This window comes from Aplidium turbinatum, chromosome 3, assembly GCF_918807975.1.
Source record: "Aplidium turbinatum chromosome 3, kaAplTurb1.1, whole genome shotgun sequence".
Classification (NCBI taxonomy): domain Eukaryota; kingdom Metazoa; phylum Chordata; class Ascidiacea; order Aplousobranchia; family Polyclinidae; genus Aplidium; species Aplidium turbinatum.
The window spans coordinates 292,316-319,718 of NC_137474.1; the positions used below are offsets into that span (position 1 = coordinate 292,316).

Genomic DNA, 27,403 nt, shown 5'->3' on the forward strand with positions numbered 1-27,403 from the left:
CATTTTTTACCAAATTTTTGTCTGATTCATGTGGGAGTTTTTATACGTGTTACTAAGTAGTTTTAACTTTCACTGTAGCCTATTATGTTAAAGTTTATTGCACCATTTACCCATCTGGCAACATTGATACTGTTGTCTGCTATAAAAAAGTTTAGAGGTTTGCGGTCAGACAAACCGCTCCATACTCAGACCCTAAACAAGTCTTGGTCTGGTTGATTTGCTGCAATAAACCACTTTACATGACTAAAATCGGCTAGATTCTAAATTTTTTGACACCGCCATTCTAGACTTTTGAAACATCTAAAACTGGGTGAAAGAAAGCAAACATTTCTTTAAAATTCACACATGGAAATTGTGAACAAAGTTAAATCATTTTTTATTATACGTCAACATAAAGTAGTACACGGAAGTTGACTTCTTTATTATGACCAACGCAGAAAACTTTTTCAATTTTGAAATGGCAACACTGACCAGATCAGATGGAGACTTTAACGTCTTTTGTTGGACACATATCTAGTTCTAAAAACATGCCTCTATCTAGTAAGTAAACTTCAATAAAAAAGTGATCTTGAAGATCAAGATCACACAAAAAAAAGTAATCTTAGATCAAGCTCACCAAAAAAAAAGTGATCTTCAAGATCACGCCCATCTCTGTTCCTTGTAAGTATTAATTGTAGAACTATTTTTACAATAAAGTTTTATTTTTCTGTCTCTCTTCTGGGCAGAGATGTACGTATACGCCGCAAATTCTACGCCGCATATTTGCGGCGTAGACTTTTTGTTTGCGCTAACGCTTGCGGCCACATTTTTTTGGATAGTTTGCGCTTGAGGCTACGCCGTAAAGTTTTCGCGGTTTTTTTAGCGCATAGCGTCAACGCATACTTTTTAATGTATTTTTTTCGCTACAACACGCCAATACCTTCCAGCGCTGCAGTTGAAAGAATGTTTTCAATGGGCAAAGATATGTTGGAACCAAAACACAGCAAAATGTCAGATGAACACTTTCAGATGCTTGTGTTTCTTCGTGGAAATTCAAAATAAAACTTGTTTGTTTCGAGTGTTTTATACCGTGTGAATGTTTGGCACCTAGCAAACAAAATTAGTTTACGCTAGTGTATGCGCTGACGCTGACAATTTTTTTTACAAGTTACGTTGACGCATACGGCGTATGTTTTTTCGAACGTTTGCGTTAACGCTGACGGCGTCAATATTTTTTGTGTGCGCGTACATCACTGCTTCTGGGTTTGGTGGCTGTAACATTTTAAGATAGTGTTAACACTGGTTCATCGATGCATATTTTAAAGCTTTGGGTTTTGCCATCTTTCTCTTTTGTTGGTGTCAAATTTGTATGTTTACTTTGCCATTCTGTTGCCGAAAAAAAACAACAACAAACCGAGTGCGGACCGTTTTATTGCTGAGTAAACAATGACCAACAATCGCCAAGTGTACGTCAAAGGGCGCAAGACAGTAGATGAAACACAATCTGACGTCACAGCTTAACCCTAACAACCGGGCGAAGGTTTATAAAAGTCCTCGTTTCCTTAAATAAGTTTCTCTGGCTCGCTCCATGAGAGCGTCTTTGCGTTCTTGCAGGGACATGTGACGATAATCTGGATTCTTGCTGAAAGATGGTTCCTTGCCTCTCTTCGGTTGTGACTGTAAGGAAATGGAAGAAACGTTATTTAAACGTCGCTTTCACGTTATTTAAACGTCGCTTTCACGTCGCTTTCACGTCACACACAATTCAAAACATCAATCTCGCAAAGACTGAGCTACAAGAGATCTCCACAGAACGCGGGGACGTGAGCTGCTTGATTCAATCTTCATTGGACTGAGAAAGCTTCTTTGGAAGTTGATTTATGAGTTTCGTACACTTGTAGAAGTAGAGGCTTTGAACCACTGACGCAGACCCAGCACCAAGATTGACAGTGAAGTTTCAATTTCAAGTTTTCATCGGTGAATTATTCCATCCACTAGATGCCGCTAAATGCACAAAGCCGTCATTGAAATGCGTTGCTCAAGTGTTCAACGTGAGGATTGAACCAGCGTTGCTTGATCTCGCAGTTTCTTCATCGCATAATCGAGCGCTCAACCAAACAGCAAAATCCGTCAACGACGTAAAAATAACGATGTTGTTGTTGTGAGGCGACACACATAAGTCTACATCACAATCCTGCAGCAATAAAACAATGGATGACAAACTGAGTGGAACCCTTCAACAAAGGAAATCCAAGAAGTAGTGACGTCATGATGCAAGCCGACCCTGCTTTAAACAGTGAGGAAGAAGATGACACGATTTGTTCGGAAAGAAACATTCAACTCGTGAGGACAAACATTTTGCTACTTACTCGTGACGTGGACGCCGCTGATTGGCTTGCTGATGATTGGGTTTCTTCAGGCTTGAACTTGACAACCCCTTCCAACAAGTTCGTCACAGTGACGTCAACAGAACGTGTTTTTTCTACAAAAATATATCGTCAGCCAGGAGATCGCGGAGCAGTTCGTCAGCACGCGGCACACTCACCGATATCAGCAGCGATGGTGGCTACCGGAACATGGGGGAGAATGTCTTTAACTTTTCCCACCATCTCTCGTACGAATGGAGACGGTTCAACTGAAAAGAAAAATTATAAATTTTCAAGCCGAGATACCTCAAACCCATCCCGCTTCCAAGTGAGACGTCTTTATAATATCCCGCTTCCAAGTGAGACGTCTTTATAATATCCCGCTTCCAAGTGAGACGTCTTTATAATAGATTAATTTTCCCTTTTATCAGCATGATCGTTGTTTATTTCACAAATATAGATGCAAACGAGCTGTTTTAGCATGATGCTGCGAGTTCGTTGTGATAGCAGAGGTTTGTCACGAGCTTTCGAAACGAAACACGAGTCTTCGCACACCTTCCAATCTAACCTGACGCTCTGAGGTGATCCTGCGGCTTCCGAGACTCAAATCTCCTCCTCCTCAATAATTCTTTGACGTCAGATGCGTCATACACGGAGCAGGGGACCGCTAGAGTTCCAGCGATGTTCTAAAAAAACAAACGTTGTAAGATAAAGAACTTTCCCAGTTGTATATTGCAATAGCAAAACAAAAGCAACACGAGACTCACGATCCGAACGCGGTCGGCAAAGTCTTCCTTAGATTCGTCACTCGCTTGGCGAAGGCCACGCAACGTTGTGACGTCATAAACGCTGACAATGCAGAAATACATCCACAACAGATCTTGCCACCAAGAGCTCTCCAGCGTGCTCTAGAAGAACAAAATTGGAGCCTAATCACCAGAAATATTTGCTGCGTTTAATGTCAAAGCTTTGATGCCCTGAAAAAATATCTCGTCGAGTACTATATGAATCCAACATGAGGTTCAAGAAACAGAACTTCTAACCAAAATAAGTGACTTTCAGATCAACTAGAACCACGTAGGGACTTACCCCAGCGATTGGAAGAGGTCGTTTTAATCGAACGGCCACTGGTTGGACCGGGATGCCGGACGAGAAGGGCCATTCACTGAAACAAGGAACAATTATTACGTACCAGATCGATAGGCGCTATTTCATAGGCGCCAGCATGGTGGATCGGCGGCATGAAACAGGATTTGTTTCCGATAGCAGCTACCCAGCTGTTCAATCATATGGAAATGCCTCAAACACGGCGCAATAGTTCTGCAATGGATTTTTTACGATAAAATATTTTCAATTTCTAAATTTTGCTCTAGGGAAGACTCAAGCAATTGTTCAAAGTGGGCTGCAAGACATAACATCATCATTATGACGCCGATACAAGAACCTGACAGATGGAAACAACTTATCACTGTATTTGGTGTGCGACTGATCAGGCCCAGTGGCGTATAGCGGTCACGTTCCACAACAATTCTATAGTCATGTTTCCCAAGACATGGTCTGAGAGTAAGCAGGCCACATATTCCAAACGGTCTCGCCCATAATAGAACGTACATGGCACCTTGTGTATGTAACAACAATTAAAGACAACGGCACAGCGTTGATTACCCAAATTTGAACAGGGCTGCACCGGAGTTGGGCTGCGGCTCTGGCTGGACGAGGGGTGACGCTCCGGATCTAGAGGCTTCTTCTATTGAAGAGGAACGAAACAACAACCTCCTCATCCCATTATACTGCTCCCTGGACACCTTCAAGTAAATAAAAATTTCATCAAAGAGAGTTCAATGAACAACTCTTCATCCAGAGGAAACTGTGAGACAAAATTATACTCTGCGACTGAAAGTAACCACCGCTGCAAACCTGAGCAGCAGATTGATAAACCTGAAGTTGAGGGATTACAATGAACTACCTGCATTGATTTTAAATGTAAAGTACACACAATGTAAAGTACACACAGCTGTAACAAATCTGCTAGAACTAACAGACAATTTGAATCAAGGTGAACTATCATCACAGCTGAATCGGTGAATTTGTACAAGAATGATAAAGCAGCAGCTCCAGAAAACATCCCATGCTGAGCTTACCACAGAGCAATTGCAGAGAACTCCAATGAAAAACGCATCAACTTTTGAAACTTTGTTTGAAACAAGTAGAGATTTTTTGTCTCGTAAGCTGCAATTCCATTGTAACGCAACCACACCCAGCATGGCAAGAAATATTCTCTCAAATATTCTGAAAGATAAATTGTAATTATAAAACTTTTCAAAAATGTAAACTTGGCCACAGGTGATAATTCAAATCATGTGGAAACAGAACTAGTAGATGTAGAATTGTAGATGGTTGGTAAAATTGCGGTTGTTGGATACAACAACCATGATCCATCTAAGAAGATATTTATACAATCAAAAATCCAGTACTGAAGCATAATGAAGGGTGAACAGAAAGTCCTTGGACCAACTTATATTTTATATATAAATGAGTTATTAATAGAAAATAAATAAAATTTTATCAAACAGGTAGCACAATGAGAGCTTGCAAATTCATAGGCGCCGATTCCAGGGGGGGGGGGGGGGGCGGCGCCCCCCGTGAATTTAGCTCGGGGTGGCTGCCCCTCCGCAAATTATTTAAAAAAAATCCTAAATCGAATGTTTCTAAGTTCAGATTTGCGTTAGTTTGACCTTCATTGCGGATCGATCTCAATTAAAAAATCTACTTGTTGCAACAAGAGCGCTGCTCCTAAGATAACAAAAGAAACAGAAGTACGGTAGCTGATAAACACCAGCATGGTGCCGTTGAAGCATAGTAACAATGAATTGAAAAACGTTTTTCTTGATTTCTGCCGCTTTGTTTTTTCTTGGGAGTGTCAATAACGAGGTGCGGTTTGCTGTTTGCTCAGTTAAGTATCTACGCGTATTAAGAGCTAAAGTTCAAAGTGACCAGCATATAATTCGAAGTAGCCTATACTACAGGCCTCGAAATTCGTTTTTGTTGACGGCGGACGAACGTGTCCGGTCGGAGCAGCTATCTCGGCGGACAAATTAAGTCTCACGGCGGACACACCAGTTTTAGCCGTCGATCGTCATGCTTAATCACTTTATCTTGATAATAATTCTTCGCCATTTCAGAACTATAACTACAGTTTTGGAAGGCTTTTTAAAAATTCAGTAAAGTCACTCTGAAAGGCTTTTATCAGATAAACGACTTGCGTTGCTTGCGCTTGAAGAGTCAAAGCGCGGTGTAGCTGGTCAATACGTCACATAACTGATTAACTTCCACCGAACGAGGTCGTGTGGCTTATTGCATCACAATGCTCTGAACAGGAGTCGGAAAATTTCTACACCAACGCTACTATTTTCTGCTGTGCAAAGTTTCACAGGCTTTTTTTTTTAATTTATTTTTGCGTGTCATGTGAGCAAAAGTGAATTTTCCTTGGGTCTTTTTTTTCTTACTGTAATACCCAAACTTAACAAATTTTGTTGCATCTTGCTGTAATAGCCTACTTGTATAATCTAATTTAGTAACCAACCTTGCTGTATAATTATTACTCGGAGATCAAAGCCAGACATTGTGATGTAGAACTTGAACTAAATTTTGCGTGATTAGTATAGAAGTACCTGTACTCCTATCGATTCTTAGCGAAGAATTCACCTTTGTTACGCTGATTCAATGTCATCAATCGTTGAAGCAATGTAAAAATCGAAAGTTTTCCACCTTGAATGGAAGCTAAGGGATACAGTATTCACATTTTCTAGATGCGCGCTAGAATGCGCTGGAAAATATATTATCGCAACAATTGTTCGTGCTATGCTATGACGATTTGTATCGCTAGTTCCTGTGTTATTTATAGGCCGACAAATATGACCGATCTAGATGGTACTTCCCGCGGATATCACATGCTGTGACGGCAGACATGTTCGATGTCCGCCGTGAATTTCGAGACCTGAGCCTACATTATAAAGCTTGGCGATATACAATGGCAGATAGACGCAAACAAACATCAATGCTGACAAACATCAGCATTTTGAATGTAAGCAACCAGTCGGCTAGAAAGTTTGCCCCCCCCCCCCCCCCGGCAATTTTCAAAACCAGGCGCCTATGCTGGCAATACTAGGAACAAGTTTCTTCATTTATTGTCAATGTGGCGACCCTTAACTTGGAGATATAACTCTCTCAATTCTTTATCAGAAGTTTTTAACCGAGGCACCTAGCTCATCCTGGGATATATTGGCCTATTCCCGCAGGAGTGATTCCTTCAGAGCATCAACACTTGGGTGAGCAATGGAACAGGCCTTTGTCTCCAACAACGACCACACACAAAAGTCCATGAGATTCAAATCAGGCAATGAGACCATATTTTCTGGCTTCAGAATCTTGGAAGTTGACGTGAGCACCAGTCCTGAGTCTTTCTTGAGGTGTAGGATGGTGCACCATCTTGTTAAAATGTGAACGGCTGATCTTTGTAGTGTTTCTTCATCTCTTCAAGGGCTGGAACCAAAGTATCGTTGCTGTAGCGATCTGAATTGATTTTAACCTTTTGTTCCACGAAAATCAGAGAAGACTTCCAAGATTTGGAGATGGCAGCACGCCGGCCCACACCATGACAGAAGATGGTTTTTGATGGTGGTAAACTGTTCTCACAGAATCTTTAATACATAGCTGCTGAAGACTTGGCATAAATTCTATCATTCTGATTATTGAACTGAGCTTTAATTGTGAAGAGTTTTTCGTCTGAAAAAATGATTTCTTGCCCTGATTTGCTCATTCTAAACATAGGGGTAACAAAGGGCCATTTCTGCCTGATAGGGTTTTCAGACCTGCCATAAGATCTCTGTTATTTAATGGCACCAAAACTCACAAATTCAAGTTGGCAGAAGAAAAGTTTCCAAACATTACAAATAATTAAGTTTTTGAGAAATATTTTGATTGGTTTGGGTGGTAGAAGCATTTGAAAATTGAAAAAAACACTTATACGGAAAAAAAAACAGGATTTTGATGACCTACCTAACACTTATGCATCAACAGATGTTGTTTTTTTCTATTGAATTGTGCAGTATAGTTTATAATGAACTTAATAGCACAGCAATTTTTAGTCTTCTACCACAATTACAATAGAAGTTATGGGGCTCTAAAAATGGCTGAAATTGCTATTCGCTACTCCCCCCTCCCCCCAAATCAAAAATGAGGGTAGCGCCCAAAATTTAAATGGCTGTCATGGGAAAACCGTTTGAGATATTGATCTAAAACTTAGGATTCTTTTGTTTGGTAGCCTAAGGCATAGTATGACAACTTTTCAGCAAAATCTGAGAGGTATCATCTACAAGATATCTTCATATTGGCTGTTTTGATGTGGTATGACCTAAATTATGAGAACATAAAAGCACTGTGAGAGGTCACTAAATGTTGGTGGATTTACCCAACATTTTGCCAGGAAGGTTTTTTCAGGCAAATGCAAAGATTAAAGGGGTGTGCACAAAAAAAATTAAAATTTTTTGAGAAATTAAACGATCCTATGCTTACAATTAGACCTAAATTTTAAGAGAGTTTAATTATTAATAAGATATTTACTATAAATATATAGGGTCTGCTACTATTCGGCTTGTCTGATTCGGCTAGTTTCCTATTTGGCTACAGTCTTTTTCTGCCATGATAAAGTAACATCAACTGAGAGTCTAACGAAGGAAGTAACCAAAGGAATTCCAGGTCATGTAACGCCAAAACCCAGGTTTATTCTAAACTGCCACTTAGGTTTTAACTTCATTTTTTATGTCAAACGCTATTTGGCAACTGTCTTTTTTTCGTTGACACGTTTTTGCTGAGGCTATATCTCATTAACCTCTATTGTTAATCATGAAAAATGTTGTTTTGATGTAAAACACTTATTTTGAACGAACCCAGACAACAAAATTCGTCATAACATCTGCAGACGTTGAATCAATGTGAAAATGACGGAATTTGCCGTCTGGAAAGGCACTCAAAGGTAAACACTTGATAAAATGCAAGAATGCAAAAGAAACGATATTGTGGAACAAAATACAAAATTCTCTAAATAAACAGAAGAATCAGACATACATCTCTCTGTTATCACTTTTAATGTAAAAATTCCTTTTTGTGGTCCCTTTGTCTGGAACAAATCCAAACTGTGCTGTGGAAATTTCCGATTTTAGTTTTGGTCTCAATCTCATCATCATGATTCGAAGTAAGATCTTTGTTAGATGATTCACAAGGCTAATTGTTCTGTGGAGTGAGCATTCTGTTGCTCCGGTTTTCTTTGGTAAAGTTATGAATATGATATGGAACGTACCATACCACTAGGGATGTTTCCGGTGTCATAAATATGATTTAAGATCTCAGTGGTTAGGTCTAAAACCCCACTCATCTAAAGCTTCGATAATTTCAACTACAAAAGAAACGATATTGTGGAATAAAATACAAATTTCTCTAAATAAACAGAAGGCGTCGTTGGATTTAGAATTTTGTAATAGTTGAGGATTCTAATATATTCTAAGTTTGCATACAGACGGTGACGTAGGATACATGTCGATTTAATGTGAGCAAACATTTCAATTTAATAGTTCAAACATTTTGCGCTAAATTTCATTTCAAATTATTTTTCTTTGTTGGAATGCAAAAGAAACGATATTGTGGAATAAAATACAATTCAAACCTGTAGCCGAATAAGGAACTAGCCAAATTGGACTAGCCGAATCGGACTGTAGCCAAATCGGACTAGCCGAAACGGGCCATTCCGAAATATATAAGTGACATTCAATATGTTTAAAACATAAAATAAAAAAAGTCCAAGGACTTTCTGTTCACCCTGTAAATCAAGTTCTCATTTGTGATTCTTAACCTTTTTTTGCACATCCTTCCTTTTTCACAAATAAGATTGCCTGATTTACTCTAAGTATCTACAGTACAACAATGGTGTTCTCCAAGTGAACGTAGTGCTAATGATTTCACCACTATGTTGCTTAGTACCATGTGATGCTAATGTTACCAGATGTTACAATTAATTCAATCCAAGAATGAAGAATCACAATTGATGCTTTAAAACAAGCCCTATTTACAGGCAAGAATTTCTATCATTTCATTATCTGGAAACCAAAGCAGGCTTTGTCCAACTTGAAGTGTTCAAACATGCATTCGATTTCCAGGTGACAATATTCTTATCGAAATCATTTAATTTGCACAATCTGTTCAACCAGTACTAACCTTCTGACAAAATTTTCTTTTGAACAAACTACTCTGAAAACCAGTTGAGCACACAAATAATTAAGAGTTAAAAATAACCGAAAAATGAGAAGAAGTACACCCAGTGGCAGGTAGAACAAGAGAAGAAAAGATGCAGGAGTGTTTCCAATCCTAAAACAAAATAATTAAAAATAAAAATGTGTGTATACATGATGAACATACATACAGTAATATATTTAATATGAATAGGAGCTGTATGCAAGCTCTTTTGATTTATTTTCATTCATTCTTAAAGTTTTAGTTCATTACAAAATACATACCCACAGGCAGTAAGTCATACACTCTTCCTAGACTTTCAAATAGTACCAAAAGTTTAGTTCTAATACTTTATAACCACAACATTCAATGCTTTTTTAATGATTCAGTTTTGTTTGCTGGACAAAAACGCTAATTGCTTCTAAATTAAGTTGCCAAATGCAGTGTTGAAAGGGACGTACAGTACAATTCAACCGAGACGTTTGGTTGAAAATTTTGTAGATTTTATATATCTACAAAGTTTTCACTCTAAGTAAAAACTGCTCACAACTGTTTTTCAACTTAGATTAAACATTTGTCTGAATGCATGCATAAAGTGTAATCTGCACTTCAATGATTCATAGCTTGTCATGCCAGTGTCGAAGCCAGATAAGAGCATTGTCTCTAAAGCTTTTTAGGTCATTGTCGTCACAGGAAGGGCTAAGGGGGCAGCTGGTGAAGGTGGGTTCATTGTCTGATTGTCTTAGCCACAATCACACATTGGTTAGGAGTCTAGTGTTGGGCGATATTGAAAAAAACAAAATGATACGATATTTGAAAAAATACTCGATATTTTGATACTTTTCAATATTTTTGTTCTAATTAAGAAAAGAGTTTCTCAGTCTTCGAAATTAGTGTCGGATTGCTGAGGTGATTGCCGACGCAGATGCATGAATGGCGCATTAGTGTCGGCAATAAAAATGCCGAAGCCACACGAGTCACGAGCGCTTGTAAGGTTAGGATTAGACAATTAGACATTCCTCCCAGTCGTTATGCCACAGCCATAGATTTGCTCCTTAGTCAACACCCTGATGGAGCTCTGCGAAAGAGGCGTGTGGATGGGTATCAAAGCACGAAAGCGGCAAAACGTGGACGCTTCATTGTGAACAGCGCAGACAGTGTAGATTTACAGCCAAGTGATGAGCCTCTTGATTTGTCCGATTCCAGTGATGACACGACAACCTCATCCTCCGATACAGCATCTGATGATTCCGATTCTGACATCTAGTTCTTCATCAAACAGACTTTGTGTGGCTCGCAGTAGCCTATCCCAATTGTGCCGAAATTATGTTAGTGCATACGTAAATCGAGACAATCTTCTCGCAGGGAGCTATTAATTTGTTACCGGTACTTGGTTGAGCAATTAACGTTATTTTATAATAATTCAACGTCGCTAGACGTCGAATTCATGTAAAACAAACGTAAAATTCTTATTGGGCATTGTTGTTAAGCAATATAACCCGCCGGGAAAATTAAATCGATTTGTGCTGACTCGAACGTTGAATCAACCCAAAATTAACTTACTTTTCCTCCCCGTGAGTGAATTAGTGAAGTGAGTGAAGTGTGAATTAGTGAGTGAATTAGTGAGTGAATTCAACGTGAATTACCGTAACAGCGTGCGTATTGCGTTGTTTGGTTTATCGCTACTTTTGGTATTATTACATCACAACAAATCAAACAGTGCGATCGTGATAGACTACTCCAGTATATTTTTCGCTTCTCATTTTACATGTTTTGGTACAATTTTTTTCGTAATAAACATTGCCACGGCAGTTTCAACTTTTGCCGTTTGGCCTCGGCAACGTTTTTGTAGGGGTTTGCAGTTACGAGTTAGGGCTGTAATAGTTAAAATATCGAACGATATTGAAATAAATATTGATATTGAAAAGATATCGTATCGTATCGAAAATTCGATATATCGCCCAACACTATAGGAGTCATCTTCTATTGGAAAAGATTGCTTTATTTCTCCTGACTGCGCAACAGTCTCTATTAAAGCAACACTGTTCTATCATGGGTGAAAGGTTGTTAGGCTTTTGGAAAGACTTGGGATAGCAGAATGATGTGTCCCATCAGACTCAGTTCCAATTGTGTAGTTGTCGCGCGTGTGTATTCTAATGGGCCAACTTTAATGAAGCTCTTACATGACTTAAGTCTAAAGGTAGAGCTGGGCGATATTGGTAAAATAATTTCGATACGATATTACCAAAAATAAAACGATATTATCTAAGTTTCGATATTTTACGGCGAATCGCAAAGCACGGCTTTCTATAACTGCATGAAAAACATACTGAGCACTGGTACTGAAATGAACTACATTGCAAACAATGCTGTAATTTAACTGTCGCAAACTAAAGATTTTTGGACAAAAATGTCAGCATGTTAACATTGCAGGGTTTTAGGCACAATCTCTTCTTGGAAACAATTGAGCCACTAATGAAAACGGGTCTGCTACTATTCGGTGAGTCCGATTCGGTGAGAGCCTTTTTCGGTGAGAGCCCTATTCGGTGATTTTTTTGAATTTTTTTTTGAAAATTATCGGGTACCGTAGCCTAGTTAAAATCCCTAACCCCAAAACCCCCTAACCCCAAACCCAAACCTCCAAACCCCAAAAACCCAAACCCCCAAAAAAACCAAAACTCCTAAAAAAACCCAAAACCCCCCAAAACTCAACCCCCCAAAAACCCCAACCCCCAAAACTCCCAAAAAAAACCTAAAACCCCCAACCCCCAAAAAACCTCCAAACCCCCAAACCTCTAACCCTTAACCCCTAACCCTATAACGGCAATGATAATTAGGCTACGGCGCGCAATAATTAAAAAAAAAAAACTCACCGAATAGGGCTCTCACCAAAAAAGGCTCTCACCGAATAGGGAACTCATCGAATCGAACTCACCGAATCGGGCCATTCCGAATGAAAACACCCTTTCACTACTAACACTGGTGGCTTGAATGCACAGAAGTTTTCTTGCAACTTTTGCAAGTGTAGGAAGTCAGTGCATTAGCTCGCCACCATGTACAGATGCAGTTATCCTTGTTGATAGTTTTTGATGCAAAATAGAGATGCAGCGGTGAGTAGCAAAACAAAATAAAGTATCTACCTAGCTGTAGCTACCGTAGGCTACAGCCGCTACACTATGCTACAGCCGCTACACTATGCTACGTAAATTCAGTCAGCTTGCAAGTTTCCGATCGTATTTACCGGACTTTATCCTTTGCAACAATGCAACACGTGGGAATCAATAAGCAGGATTGCGTAATCACAAAGACTGCTTGTAATGCGTAAACAATGCACACACGTTTGAGGGTTGTCTGCGCATGCGATGTCAGACTGTTCGCAATGCGTAAACAATGCACACACGTTTGAGGGTTGTCTGCGCATGCGATGTCAGACTGTTCGCAATGCGTAAACAATGCACACACGCTTGAGGGTTGTCTGCGCATGCGATGTCAGACTGCTTGCAATGCGTAAACAATGCACACACACACACTTGGCACACTCTGCGCATGTGATGTCTGTGTCACTGCGCATGCGAAAATGTTGCTATAATTTCAGTACATTTATAAACGATAAAATCGGAGCTTTGTGAATAAATATCGCTGCCGAAAAAATATCGTATCGCATCGAAATATCGTAATATCGCCCAGCTCTATCTAAAGGTTTGTATTTGCCCTGAGTAGGTGTGCTTCTCTTTGGATATAAAGTGGAGCTATAGTTGCTGAGTTATACATGTCAGAAATTAGTGTTAGTGTTAGGCAGAATGTGCCAGTTATAATATAATTCTGCATGCTTCATTCAGTTCGGAGTCAATTACTCTGCACTAAAGTCTATTTAGCACTAAAGAATAGCTTTAGTGCTAACAATGTAGACTCAGCCAGAGTTAGGCACCCTTTTCCACTAAAAGAGCCACTTGGCTCAGCCTATGCCACAAGCTGTTTTTTTTTTCGGTCATTTATCGGTCATTGACCGATTCTTTAGCAAAATGTCCGAAAAAAATATAGTCAATTCGGTCAAAATGTCCAAAAAAAGTGTTGCAAGGTTGAGTTTCGCTGATGAATGATTGAAAAAACGTTTGTCTGTTTTAACTTTTCTCAGATAAAACATGACAACGTTTCTCAGCGAAACTTAATGTTGTAGCTAGTCAGGAAGTGCAAATTTTGGCTTGTATCAAAAGGAAAATATATCAAAATGTAGCAAAATCAAAATCTATCACAATCTACGGTACCGTACTTAAAAGGAAATATTTTCATCAGAAAAAATGACCGACATAAATAAAAAATGAGCGAATCATTTCAAGTCATTTCGGACAAATGACCAAAAAGTCTCAGCAAAAAAAAAATAAAGGCCACAAGTTCTATGTTGTGGCTTGTGCTCATAACAAAAATATTTCAGAAGTTCTTATGAACAAACTAATTTCTCATTGAGTGAGTATTGCCGACTTAGCATATCATCAGCATCTTCAAGTCAGAAGCTGTGCCCTGTAATTTTATTGATTTTGCTTCCACTTAAAAAGTGCAGATTCTAAATCTTGATTATCACTTGGGCGGATACTTTATGTATTCAAATTTATTCAATGCAAATAGCAGAATGCAAGTTAAGTCACTTTGTAGTTAGTGCAAACATGTGACATAAAGATCACAAATTTGAAACAAAATATATATAACACATAAGTTTCAAAAACAACAACCAAACAAAAATTTAAAACAATTGATACAATAGTACCGTACCTTTGTAAGTGTATGACTTTGTTAATTTCCATGCTCAAACTCTTTGCTTTCTTGGCTTCAATAAAATAAGGTTAACATCAAAATGTCATCCCAACTTTTACAAAGTTTAAATCTTCGTCTTTATCAAAAAAATAGATGAAAATTGTAGCCATGTAATATTCTCAGCTTAACATCAATATATACTGTATCCTACCTTGAGAGCATGACTATGAAAGTTTACCAGAACAGCAACTTAGCTAGATTGAGATTAGCCAAACAAAAATATGAAGGCCCCCACAGTAGCAATACACAATTTCTGAATTTCATGTGAGCTTCAACCAGGGATATCTAGAGAAGGGGATATGAAGGCTCGCAGCGATTGCCTTATTCTCATGACACTACCAGGGCGGTAGTTTGTAGTGCTTTAATTTAAAGCGGTGCTGCGGTACTGCAGCACCCCCTGGCGTAACTTCTGTATTTGCTTTGATAACGCTCTGCTTAGCAATTTTTGCTAGGCATTGAGCACTTTTTATTAGCGTTAATTTTAGCTAAATAATTTTTATTTTATAGCCTAATGTATGGGTATTTCTTAAAAGTCTACTCAAACCCCTCGTCATATCTAGAAAACAATAGCACAAATCACCGCATTAAATAAATTTTGGTACGGAAACTCTGGTACTGCAGTTCCCTGCAGTCCCAGTTTCAGCTTGTTTGTGCTGTATTGCGCATGCGCGAATCTCTTGGAAGCGGCGATTTTGGCTGGGAGAGGGTGCTGCGTTTTTTGCAGTACCATGTTGCCATGTTGTAGTCTTGAAATTTCTGTTACGACAGAAACTGCTGGATTGTAAGCCAGCGATATTACTATTGGCAACCCTGTCAGTCGAAGCTAGTCAGGCAGCTGAGTGTGTTTTCCCTCGCTAACTTGCAGTGCTTTTTGAGATGTTTTGCCTATTTAGAGTTAGACTAGTATAGATTAAGTATTTTTGAAGAGTTAGACGTCAGTGTTTTAGACAGTTATGATGTTGATGTTGTACTAATATAACAGCTATGCTTACAGCATAGGCTACATTTATTTTCTTTAACTTTAACAGGTTTAGTAGGGTAGCTGACAGCTTTGCTGGCTGCAGTTGTATACCGTAGGCCTACTGTACATCCGATACCCGGCTATTGCATGACATGTTTTGAACCGCCATGGTTTTATCAACTTTTTCTGTTTATTGGCATGTTGGTATATTGATGGTAGGCCTATTGCAGCTTGCACAACGATTTTCATTCCAGAAACGTTAATGATGAAAAATAAACTGAACTGAACTAGGCTACTAGTATATGCCAACAGTGAATAGGTTATGAATGTGTAAACTGCATATCAAACATCAAGGTAGCAAATTATTTTACTAATCCTACTTGGTATTTTTGCTTCAGTGGATAGCTGAAGACACTGCTGCTCACAAGAATACTGCGAGTACAGATGGTGATAGTGAAGCACATGATTCTGTGAGAATGAATGCTGACCTAGATATACATGAAATATCGGTACGTTGTTGGTGAATGATGTAATGTTGATTTCTTATGAACAAATAATAAACATAGCATAATCTACACCGACATCATGCCGTTGTGGACACATCAAGAGTTGTGGAACAAAGTAAATGATAGAGTAACGAGTCTGCCTAGTTATGTGAGCAATCTGAGTATATGCTATTATGATACCATAAAATTGTTACCATGTTGTCAAAATGCTTGAAGCTGAGAGCTCACTAATTGGTGGAAGAGAAAAATGCAGTGTTTGGCATTCTACGCATTCTTGCAGAATGTTAACTGTTGCATTATTAGGTTTTTCTTCATTCTGACGTATCCTGTCAAACTGACAAGTGTGAAGCAGCCAAAGTGACTTGTGATGTAGCAACACAATATAACACATCGGATTTTGGTGTTTTACTGTCAAAAGGATGCCAAGCTACAATTAAGCCCAAAGAAGCTTAAAAAAAGTAAGGAATATTTAACACTAATTTGCTGTGCAAACAGTTTATAAAGTGCACATTCGTTGGTTTGTGAAATAGAATTATTGTGAAACAGCGTATTTCTGCCAAACGGTAGTAGGCTACAAGTAGGCTATTCTACATGTTAAAATTTATAGATTAATATAGAATGAATTACGATTTTTATTTTTGTTTTTCTTGACCTGATATTGTAGTTACAGAAGGCAAATTTTTGCCTGTTGCTTCTGTAACTTTTTATAAATGTTATTTCAAAAAAGTCCCATCTATGACTACATGTACCATTGTCACCACTTTAAACTGTACTTTTTGTTTTATAGGAAATTGTTTGTTGATCTGTGTGGTGGAAAGCTTTCGCACAGCATAGAGCATCCATTGAGAAAAGAGGAAAAGCTGTTTCATTTTTTGATTTTACTCATAATCTGAAGAATATTTACAACAATTTTGGAAAAAGGAAACGGATGAATCTCCCTTGTGCTGGCCACGAGCACCTGCTTGGTCAGTCATGTATTGCAGAATTTCATCATGTGTCTCGCCTGTATGCTGTGGAAGAAGACACGCCATTAAAGGTTGCAAACAAACTAAAGAAAATCCTCATTAAATCCAAGCAACATTTCACGGACATTTCCACTGCATGCTTTCAATAGGTTTTTAGTTAGCGTTCTAATAAATGGATTATTGTACAAATGTACAATGGTAGAAAATGCATTCAATGTAACTTCTTCAAAAACTTGAAGAGCATGTAATCAAGTGCAAAGAGCCTAATTCTGCATTACACAACTATAGTTGGTGAAAATTTTTTGTGTATTCATGTGCAAGGTTTGTGTTCATGTCAATGCTTTACTAGTTTTTTTGTGTGACCACTAACTAGTTATTTTTTGGCATGCAGGTGTTTTCAATGAATCAACTGTTCGTGGCTTGGAACAGCACAGCTTGTTCAGCATTTTCAGAAACTGCTCGATACATCAGTTTTATCACCAATGTTTGAAAAGTAATATATATCTGTTACAACTTGCTTTAAAGGTATGTACATTGTACAGTCTGTGGATGTCAAAGAAACAAGCAGTATAGTGCAGATATGATAAGCCTGTAAAATTTGGTACTTTGTTCATGAGAGAAAGAAAGACATCCTGTGTTCATGCTATTAAGCATCAGCCATGTCCTGGACGACAAGACTGCTGAGTGGCTGGTGATTTCCTGCCCTCCAATCTATCCTGGAAAGATCTGCTCATACGCCGATGATGAGCATCAGCCATGAACAAAATCATGTTGGGGTGCATTTTTATGAAGGAGGAAACAAAAATTTTGAATAATTGCGTGGATGTGAAACGGCTGGGCTTTTGAACAAGACACTCACAGCTTGCATTAAGTCCATGGGAGCAGTAGTTGAACTTGCCACCTACCTTCAAACCAATCATGGTATTGATTATCTGCTTTCAGGATGATTATGTGCAAGTGTTCTAAGTGCAGGTGCTGTATAATCGCCAAATCAGGTTTTTCATTTTAAGAAAAAACAATTCTGTTTCAAAGTTCTAAAAATCCACATTTTCAACTGCTTCAAATTTTTATTTTTTGTCCTGAAAACACCAGGAATGGCATTTTAGAGCATATAAAAGTGCAAAATTTTCTGGGGGGGGCATGCCCCCAGACCCCCCTAGGAAGCTCGTGCCTTCGGCGCTCGTCCGTTCCTGCCATTCTATGACGTCACACTTAACAACATTATTTGCAGCACCCCCATGAGCAAAAGTAACCAGCCGCCACTGCCTTTAAACATGTGGTTCTTTTTAAAATCGTATAAACTTTTGTAGTGCAGCTGGTACAATGAGCTACAGAAGACAGTTAGCAAATGTTACATAGAGGTTTCAGTTCAGCATTTAAATTCAGCTTATAAAAGTAAATAAAGTTCATTAGCTCATTTTCGTACCACCGTCATTCTGGCAGAATAATTTTTCCGCTTTCCGCCTAAAAATGATATCCATGAATAAGTGCGAGGCATGAAGTGCGACATGACATACCTTCGAAAAATCTTAATTAAAACTATATTCCGCAACATACGCCACTTAAACTTTGCATGCATCGGATTCAGTATTAAATTACCTTTCCAGGGATGTGCATCAATAGGTGGGCATTTGGGAGGAACGTCCAGCAGAACGGTTCAAAGATGGAGGGTATTTTCACGATATTTAAGAAAATAAAACGACTTTGCATAAAAAACACCTCTCCAAACATTTTTAAATGAAACTATATTCCGCAACACATGCCACTTAAATTTTGCATGCATCGGATTTAGTATTAAATTACCTTTCCAGGGATGTGCATCAATAGGTGGGCATTTGGGAGGAACGTCCAGCAGAACAGTTCAAAGATGGAGGATATTTTCACGATATTCAAGAAAATAATACGACTTTGCATAAAAAACACCTCTTCAAACATCTTCGAATAAAACTAGCCTATATTCCGCAACATATGCCACTTAAATTTTGCCTGCATCGGATTCAGTATTAAATTACCTTTCCAGGGATGTGCATCAATAGGTGGGCATTTGGGAGGAACGTCCAGCACAACGGTTTAAAGATGTGGGGTATTTTCACGATATTCAAGAAAATAAAACGACTTTGCATAAAAAACACCTCTCCAAACATATTTAAATAAAACTATATTCCGCAACACATGCCACTTAAATTTTGCATGCATCGGATTTAGTATTAAATTACCTTTCCAGGGATGTGCATCAATAGGTGGGCATTTGGGAGGAACGTCCAGCAGAACGGTTCAAAGGTGGAGGATAATTTTATAATACGATTTTACATAAAAAATACCTCTCCAAACATCTTCGAATAAAACTATATTCCGCAACATATGCCACTTAAATTTTGCATGCATCGGATTCAGTATTAAATTACCTTTCCAGGGATGTGCATCAATAGGTGGGCATTTGGGAGGAACGTCCAGCGGAACGGTTCAAAGATGGAGAATATTTTTACAATATTCAAGAAAATAATACGACTTTTTGCATAAAAAATACCTCTCCAAACATTTTCGAATAAAACTATATTCCGCAACATATGCCACTTAAATTTTGCCTGCATCAGATTCAGTATTAAATTATCTTTCCAGGGATGTGCATCAATAGGTGGGCATTTGGGAGGAACGTCCAGCAGAACGGTTCAAAGATGGAGAATATTTTCACGATATTCAAGAAAATAATACGACTTTTTGCATAAAGAATACCTCTCCAAACATCTTCGAATAAAACTATATTCCACAACATATGCCATTTAAATTTTGCATGCATCGGATTCAGTATTAAATTACCTTTCCAGGGATGTGCATCAATAGGTGGGCATTTGGGAGGAACGTCCAGCGGAACGGTTCAAAGATGGAGAATATTTTTACAATATTCAAGAAAATAAAACGACTTTGCATAAAAAACACCTCTCCAAACATTTTCAAATAAAACTATATTCCTCAACATATGCCACTTAAATTTTGCCTGCATCGGATTCAGCATTAAATTACCTTTCCAGGAATGTGCATCAATAGGTGGGCATTTGGGAGGAACGTCCAGCAGAACGGTTCAAAGATGGAGGATATTTTCACGATATTCAAGAAAATAATACGACTTTGCATAAAAAACACCTCTCCAAACATCTTCGAATAAAACTATATTCCACAACATATGCCATTTAAATTTTGCATGCATCGGATTCAGTATTAAATTACCTTTCCAGGGATGTGCATCAATAGGTGGGCATTTGGGAGGAACGTCCAGCGGAACGGTTCAAAGATGGAGAATATTTTTACAATATTCAAGAAAATAATACGACTTTTTGCATAAAAAATACCTCTCCAAACATTTTCGAATAAAACTATATTCCGCAACATATGCCACTTAAATTTTGCCTGCATCGGATTCAGTATTAAATTATCTTTCCAGGGATGTGCATCAATAGGTGGGCATTTGGGAGGAACGTCCAGCAGAACGGTTCAAAGATGGAGAATATTTTCACGATATTCAAGAAAATAATACGACTTTTTGCATAAAGAATACCTCTCCAAACATCTTCGAATAAAACTATATTCCACAACATATGCCATTTAAATTTTGCATGCATCGGATTCAGTATTAAATTACCTTTCCAGGGATGTGCATCAATAGGTGGGCATTTGGGAGGAACGTCCAGCGGAACGGTTCAAAGATGGAGAATATTTTTACAATATTCAAGAAAATAATACGACTTTTTGCATAAAAAATACCTCTCCAAACATTTTCGAATAAAACTATATTCCGCAACACATGCCACTTAAATTTTGCATGCATCGGATTTAGTATTAAATTACCTTTCCAGGGATGTGCATCAATAGGTGGGCATTTGGGAGAGGAACGTCCAGCAGAACGGTTCAAAGATGGAGGATATTTTCACGACATTTAAGAAAATAATACGACTTTGCATAAAAAACACCTCTCCAAACATCTTCGAATAAAACTATATTCCGCAACATATGCCACTTAAATTTTGCATGCATCGGATTCAGTATTAAATTACCTTTCCAGGGATGTGCATCAATAGGTGGGCATTTGGGAGGAACGTCCAGCAGAACGGTTCAAAGATGGAAGATGTTTTTACGATATTCCAGAAAATAATACGATTTTACCGATGCATGCAAAATTTAAGTGGCACGTGCGTTGCGGAATATATAGTTTCATTCGAAGATGTTTATGGAGAGGTATTTTTATGCAAAAGTTGTATTATTTTCTTAAATATTGTAAAATTATCCTCCATCTTTGAACCGTTCTGCTGGACGTTCCTCCCAAATGCCCACCTATTGATGCACATCCCTGGAAAGTTAATGTAATACTGAATCCGATGCGTGCAAAATTTAAGTGGCATATGTTGCGGAATATAGTTTTATTCGAAGATGTTTGGAGAGGTATTTTTTATGTAAATTCGAATCGTAAAATTATCCTCCATCTTTGAACCGTTCTGCTGGACGTTCCTCCCAAATGCCCACCTATTGATGCACATCCCTGGAAAGGTAATTTAATACTGAATTCGATGCATGCAAAATTTAAGTGACATATGTTGCGGAATATAGTTTTATTCGAAGATGTTTGGAGAGGTGTTTTTTATGCAAGTCGTTTTATTTTCTTGAATATCGTGAAAATACCCCCCATCTTTGAACCGTTCTGCTGGACGTTCCTCCCAAATGCCCACCTATTGATGCACATCCCTGGAAAGGTAATTTAATACTGAATCCGATGCATGCAAAATTTAAGTGGCATATGTTGCGAAATATAGTTTTATTTGAAGATGTTTGGAGAGGTGTTTTTTATGCAAAGTCGTATTACTTTCTTGAATATTGTAAAAATATCCTCCATCTTTGAACCGTTCTGCTGGACGTTCCTCCCAAATGCCCACCTATTGATGCACATCCCTGGAAAGGTAATTTAATACTGAATCCGATGCAGGCAAAATTTAAGTGGCATATGTTGCGGAATATAGTTTTATTTAAGATTTTTCGAAGGTATGTCATGTCGCACTTTATGCCTCGCACTTATTCAAGGATATCTTTTTTAGGCGGAAAACGGAAAAATTATTCTGCCAGAATGAGGGTGGTCATTTTCGTCCAGCAACCTAACCAGAGTTGCCAGAGGCCGTGAATTAAATTTCCCTTCAGCAACTTTACAATGGAACAATACAACTTTACAATAGAACAGTGGCGCTTGCATCCAACTCTCAATACAAGGAAGGAACATAATGATGATGATTAGCAACTTTACAAATTACTCAAGCGCAACTGCATTTATCATATATTGTAGCGGGCAACAGATGTGTACAGGAACTGGATTCAGATCTTACTGTTTTTCACCGGATCCGGATCGGATCTGGATCTTGGTACGAAATTAGAATCTTGTTGAGGATCCGAACCGGAATTAAAAATCGATAAATAACTCGCAGAAAAGGGACCATTCAAAGAAACCTTGATTTAGGCTAGCTACTAGTGAATTCGGCAGCCATTTTGTTATTTGCGTTTTATGAGTTCGATCTCTTGTAGACAGACTTAGATAATTCTAGATACTAGATAATTCTAGTTGTCTAATTCGATAAATTAGAGAAAAATGTTAGTAGAAGAGACCGGGAAGATTTGTTACAAGGGAAGGTTGTTACAGTTCTTTTAACTTTTAAATTAATTCACATCAACCGCTGGAATTAAGTTTTTTTTTTCAGGTTTTTAGTTTTCATGTGCAAACGAAGCTTCAGCCATTTTGATTTTTGAAGGCTGCAGTAGAAAATTATTGATGAAAAACTGTTTTAGGGTATGAAATGCAAATTTTTGCTTTGTCAAAGAAAATGTTATTGCTACAAAACTATGAGGGATATTTAACTGGCTTCAAAGTTAAATCAGACTTGAAGTGTGACATGACCTACATTGAAACCAACAAACTCATAACTCAAACATCCGCCCCGATAGCTCAATTGGTTAGCGCTTCACTTCTGGAACGAAGAAGCTTCAAGATCAAGCCGCGCTGGTTCGACTCTCGGGGTGTGCGCTTGAGCAACACATTCTGAGGACTGCTCTCCATTCAGCGGCATCTAATGGATAGAATAATTCCCTGGCAACAACACTTCAACAATCGGAAACTTCACTCTGTCAATCGCGGTGACCGGGCCTGCGTCTGTGATTCAAAGCCTCTACAATATGCGAAACTGCCAGGATTAAGCTCTACAAGAAGCTTTCCCAGTCCGAGGATAAAGATTCAATCAATCATTTCAGTAAAGTAGTCTTTAATAAACTTAAAACGTGATTATCCTGCAATTGAAAACTAGCTTTAAAGAATGTTAACAGAAAGTATTAAATGACAAACTAAAACAAGACTCTACTTAAACTGCCGACTGCACTGCTACACTGTTAACTGAAAACTAGAGAATGAACCAACACGAAAGAAACCAAGAGAAGCCAAGCCAGGCAATCGGCAAACTCACACTGCGCTGTTGGCAAGGGAGATGTGGTGCGTGACAACACGCGCTACACCACAAAATGCAATACCTTCGACTCATTATAAATATTTTAAAGCTGAGTGTCACATGTTTGACATATTATGTTGATCTTATTCAGCCAACTACTATTTGGGTGAGTTGTTACACAGTGTAGCCTTATGCTTGCCAGTGGTGTACCATGACCACTTTGACAGGGTGTTCAGTGACGGCAAAGCAACAGCAGGGGGTCTGGGGGGCCTCCCCCAGAAAATTTTTAAAATTAACATTGAATTTGGTGCGTTGTGAGAGCATTTTCAGCACAAATTCTGAACATGAACAGAATTGACAAAAATAATGTTGTCGGAATGGAGAAGAAAGCAAAATAGATATTTATTTGACAGCGCCTATTGAATGAAAGACTTAATAATATCAAACATTAAGTTGCATTTCTAAAGACATATACTTAGGCTACTTCAGTTCAGTTTTTATTTCCGACCATCAAAACGAACAATATTACTTGCCATAACACAGCAGGAGTCTGAAAAAACGCGAAAGTTAAAGCGTGCTCGAGATGAAAATGATTTACTTCATGCAAGAATTAGGCACGGTCGCAACACCTTGAGAAATGTACAAGCGAATTAAAAACAAACAGGTGAAAGTTAAAACAATAGCAAAGCAACTCGATAATAAACAAGAAAATAAAGCTGTTGCCATAAGCTTTGTTGCAGATTCAGACAAGCTAGTCCTAATTTACTGGCACTTGGTGCATAAAACACATTTTATCTTATCTTGTTTCCAACTCTGATCACCTCAAACTCTAATCCAACAAGCTAAAACTTCGTTTCTAGCACTAGTTGCTACGTTCATCTGATGAAATTGAAAGTAAAATTAACAACAAACAAGATGGTTAGGGTTTAATGGATTTCCCAAGAAAATGGCAGAACGGCACACTCATTTCTCGACCAAACGTCAGGTCAAACAAAGCAACAGCAAAACTTATACAGTTTCACCACCATTCCATACATACAGGGAGTTTCTGAGTCGATAAGACGAGCATTGAATCGCGCCGGAGTTAAAGTCGCTATGAAACCATTTCGAACCATCGGCAATATTTTATCACTACCAAAAGACCCCACCCCTTTTGACAATAAATGTGGTGTTGTTTATGAAATTCCTTGTAATGATTGTGACGCAGTTTATATTGGCCAAACTGAACGTAGTATAAATTCCCGGGTCAAAGAACATCGCAGAGCGGTCAAAAATATGGAACATGAAAAGTCAGCCCTTTGTTCACATGTTAGAAGAGGAGCACAAAATTAACTAATCAGAAACAAAAATTTTGAAAAATGAAAGTAATTATTATCAACGCACCACCGCAGAAAGTTGCTTCATCAACATCACATCCAAACATTGCAATGTACTCAACCGGAACGACGGAAACCTTTTACCAAAACCTTATAAATCATTATTGTCTCGACATGCAGGCTTCAAGCCTACTTAAACACTGTTGGAAACGTTATTGCTATCTAATTTTGTCTCGAATTTCTAGTGGTCTTCAGTGCTTCGAATTTATGTTTATTGTTGGAAGTTTTTACGTAATTTAACGTCGAAAGTAACCGCACATCATTAGCCAATCTTTAAAACATTGTGTTCGATTTCTCTTGCCTTCAATCGCACTTTTTCTGTTGGTCGTCACCGCTTCGAATTTTTATGTTTATTGTTGGAAGTTTTTACGTAATTTAACGTGGAAAGTAACCGCTCACACATCATTGGCCAATTTTTTAAAATATTGCGTATTTTACTTTTTCTTGCCTTCAATCGCACTGCAGTATATAACCTGGTGAAATTTTATATTGTATGTTATTCGCTCTGAGGATGCGCATTGTCATGGTGCGCGAAACGTCAGTGAAGCAATAAACCATCTTGTTTGTTGTTAATTTTACTTTCAATTTCATCAGATGAACGAAGCAACTAGTGCTAGAAACGATAATTGTCCTGATGAACACCCAAACTTTTCAGTATTAAGCTAAAACTTGGTATTGCCTGGGATTCCCCCAATGACGCGCCAAGGTGTTCAGATCAGCGAGTGAACAGCCTGGCTGAACTAAAACCATCGCTGTTTTCGCTGCCTTGTGACGCCATTTATCTTAATTGTTTATTTTAAATGGCACTCGCCAAGCTGTCAGTGCGGTAGCCACTTTAACAAGTCGAAATTAAAGGCAATAACCTCAAACGTTGGAGTATTAAAATTAGAAGGGGACGAGTTTTGCAATAGAGGGATTCCACGTTACGCTTTAATGCGCACTGAGAGGTTGAAGAGTTGCATGAAAACTAGGTACTGTATTGCGAAACCCTCTGTTACCAGCCAAGTTATTTGTTTCGATGCTAAATATCTACAATGGAAGTGAATAACTGGTCATAATCTTTACTATATTTACCATCGTTTGATATAAGATCAATATCAGACTGGATTGGACCATCTGCAAGACCTCTCAAAGGAGGTTATCAGTTTTTCATTGAAAATTATTTGCGTGAAACTTTAACTAAACGTGGAGATTCTCAAAGTTTTATCTGCAAGGCAAAATGTTGGCCAAGTCAGAGAAAAACTGATAAACCGCATGAACTCACACTTTAGATGAAGCAATCGACTCCAGTAATATAGAAAGCAAAGTGCTCTTGTAAGGCAGGGTAGGTAAATGGTTGTAGGCAATCTATAATGCTAAATATTCCTTTCTAGGCTATGTCATGTGAAAGTTTGATGAGTGATAGTAAATTGTAATGTAGTTGCAAACTAGTCTTTTTACACTTTTGAGGATTATTGTTTTATTAACCATATTATTGCTACTGCTGCTTGTAGCATAAGGCAGGTTACTATGTTTTATTTCTCTATGCTTTATAGTGCTGTACAAAATATGGCGATGAACACACAAATAAAAAAGAAACAATACACACACAGTTATAATACCACCTGGGATAAATAATCTTCAGCATTATACAGTAGGCTGTGCGCATATGTAACAGCCGCAGCACCAATATGCAAATATAATAGCCTACTGGCATCAACAATGCACAGCTAATTACCACAAAGTTTCAATACCAGGAGTACCGGTACTGGTATATAGGCTACACATATTTAACAGTTAGCAAAGTTATCCGAGAGTAACAGCCTGCCGTATTATGTGTATACACAACAGCTGCACCACCAATATACAAATATAATAGGCCTACTGGTATCAAACAACAACAAGGTTCCTTCAACTGTCACTATATAGGTGACTGCTACTGTATTACACTTGAAATTTTTTCCTAAAAAAGTTAATAATACATGATCAACCTGATCGATGAAGTTTTTGTGAATGTGTTCAACTGTTCATCCTATGGTTCAAGTGCTCTTGGGTAAATCTGCTTTTTAAGTAATTTTTCACCAGTCTGTGGCACGAAAAAGACCTTTTTGCAGTAGCATTAAACATAGGGATTTCCAGGTAAAACTGTATCAGTTTTGATTGATTTATGTAAATGTTTTATCTATTTTAACAACTTGAGTTTGTTTTCGAAAGAATTAACATCAATATTCCCGTCTAGCCTGGTTTAAGTGCCTTCTTTTAGAGACAAAGTTGCTGCATCCTCTACCCTTGCTGCAGTTATAATTACTTTATCTATACCACAAAAACTGCAGGTTATCTTGGTTAAATCTTTCGCTACCTTTTCAAAAATATTTGGCTTTCAAAAGTGGGTGGGCCAGGCTCACCCAGAAAATAAATTAGGTGGGCCCAGGCCCACGTGGTTCCTCCATCCCTGGCATAAGCCATTTGATATTACAGCTAAGCCTATATGCGGTTTATGTAGCCTACCTACTGTAGTAATATGAAGCAGTTTATGCTACTAACATGGATAACTAAAACTAGGCCTACCACGTTTGGCTACATAGTAACTTATATACCGTATACTTTGTTCTGTTACCGTGCATAAACTTCTGTTTGTTATTAATTTGCATTTCTTTGTGTTGCAGACTTGGTGGTAGATGCAGTCACATTACTGCATTGCTACAGCC

General features: G+C 38.2%; 1 protein-coding gene and 1 long non-coding RNA gene across 2 annotated transcripts; one reads left to right on the forward strand and one right to left on the reverse strand.

Annotated features, from left to right (window-relative positions):
- Window positions 1-1,392: 1,392 nt before the first annotated feature.
- On the reverse strand, window positions 1,393-14,668 carry LOC145767403 (lipid droplet-regulating VLDL assembly factor AUP1-like). The gene is made up of 10 exons (XM_082579219.1): window positions 14,397-14,668; window positions 9,615-9,764; window positions 4,487-4,634; window positions 4,011-4,150; window positions 3,435-3,510; window positions 3,113-3,253; window positions 2,914-3,031; window positions 2,525-2,614; window positions 2,349-2,461; window positions 1,393-1,656 (listed from the first exon to the last, which is right to left on the reverse strand). The coding sequence occupies exons 1-10, from the start codon at window positions 14,426-14,428 to the stop codon at window positions 1,522-1,524; spliced, it is 1,143 nt and encodes a 380-aa protein (XP_082435345.1). The 5' UTR covers window positions 14,429-14,668; the 3' UTR covers window positions 1,393-1,521.
- A 472-nt stretch (window positions 14,669-15,140) lies between these two features.
- On the forward strand, window positions 15,141-18,119 carry LOC145767127 (uncharacterized). The gene is made up of 3 exons (XR_014288739.1): window positions 15,141-15,908; window positions 16,209-16,363; window positions 16,693-18,119. It is a non-coding gene; the product is annotated as an uncharacterized LOC145767127 (long non-coding RNA).
- Window positions 18,120-27,403: the final 9,284 nt, after the last annotated feature.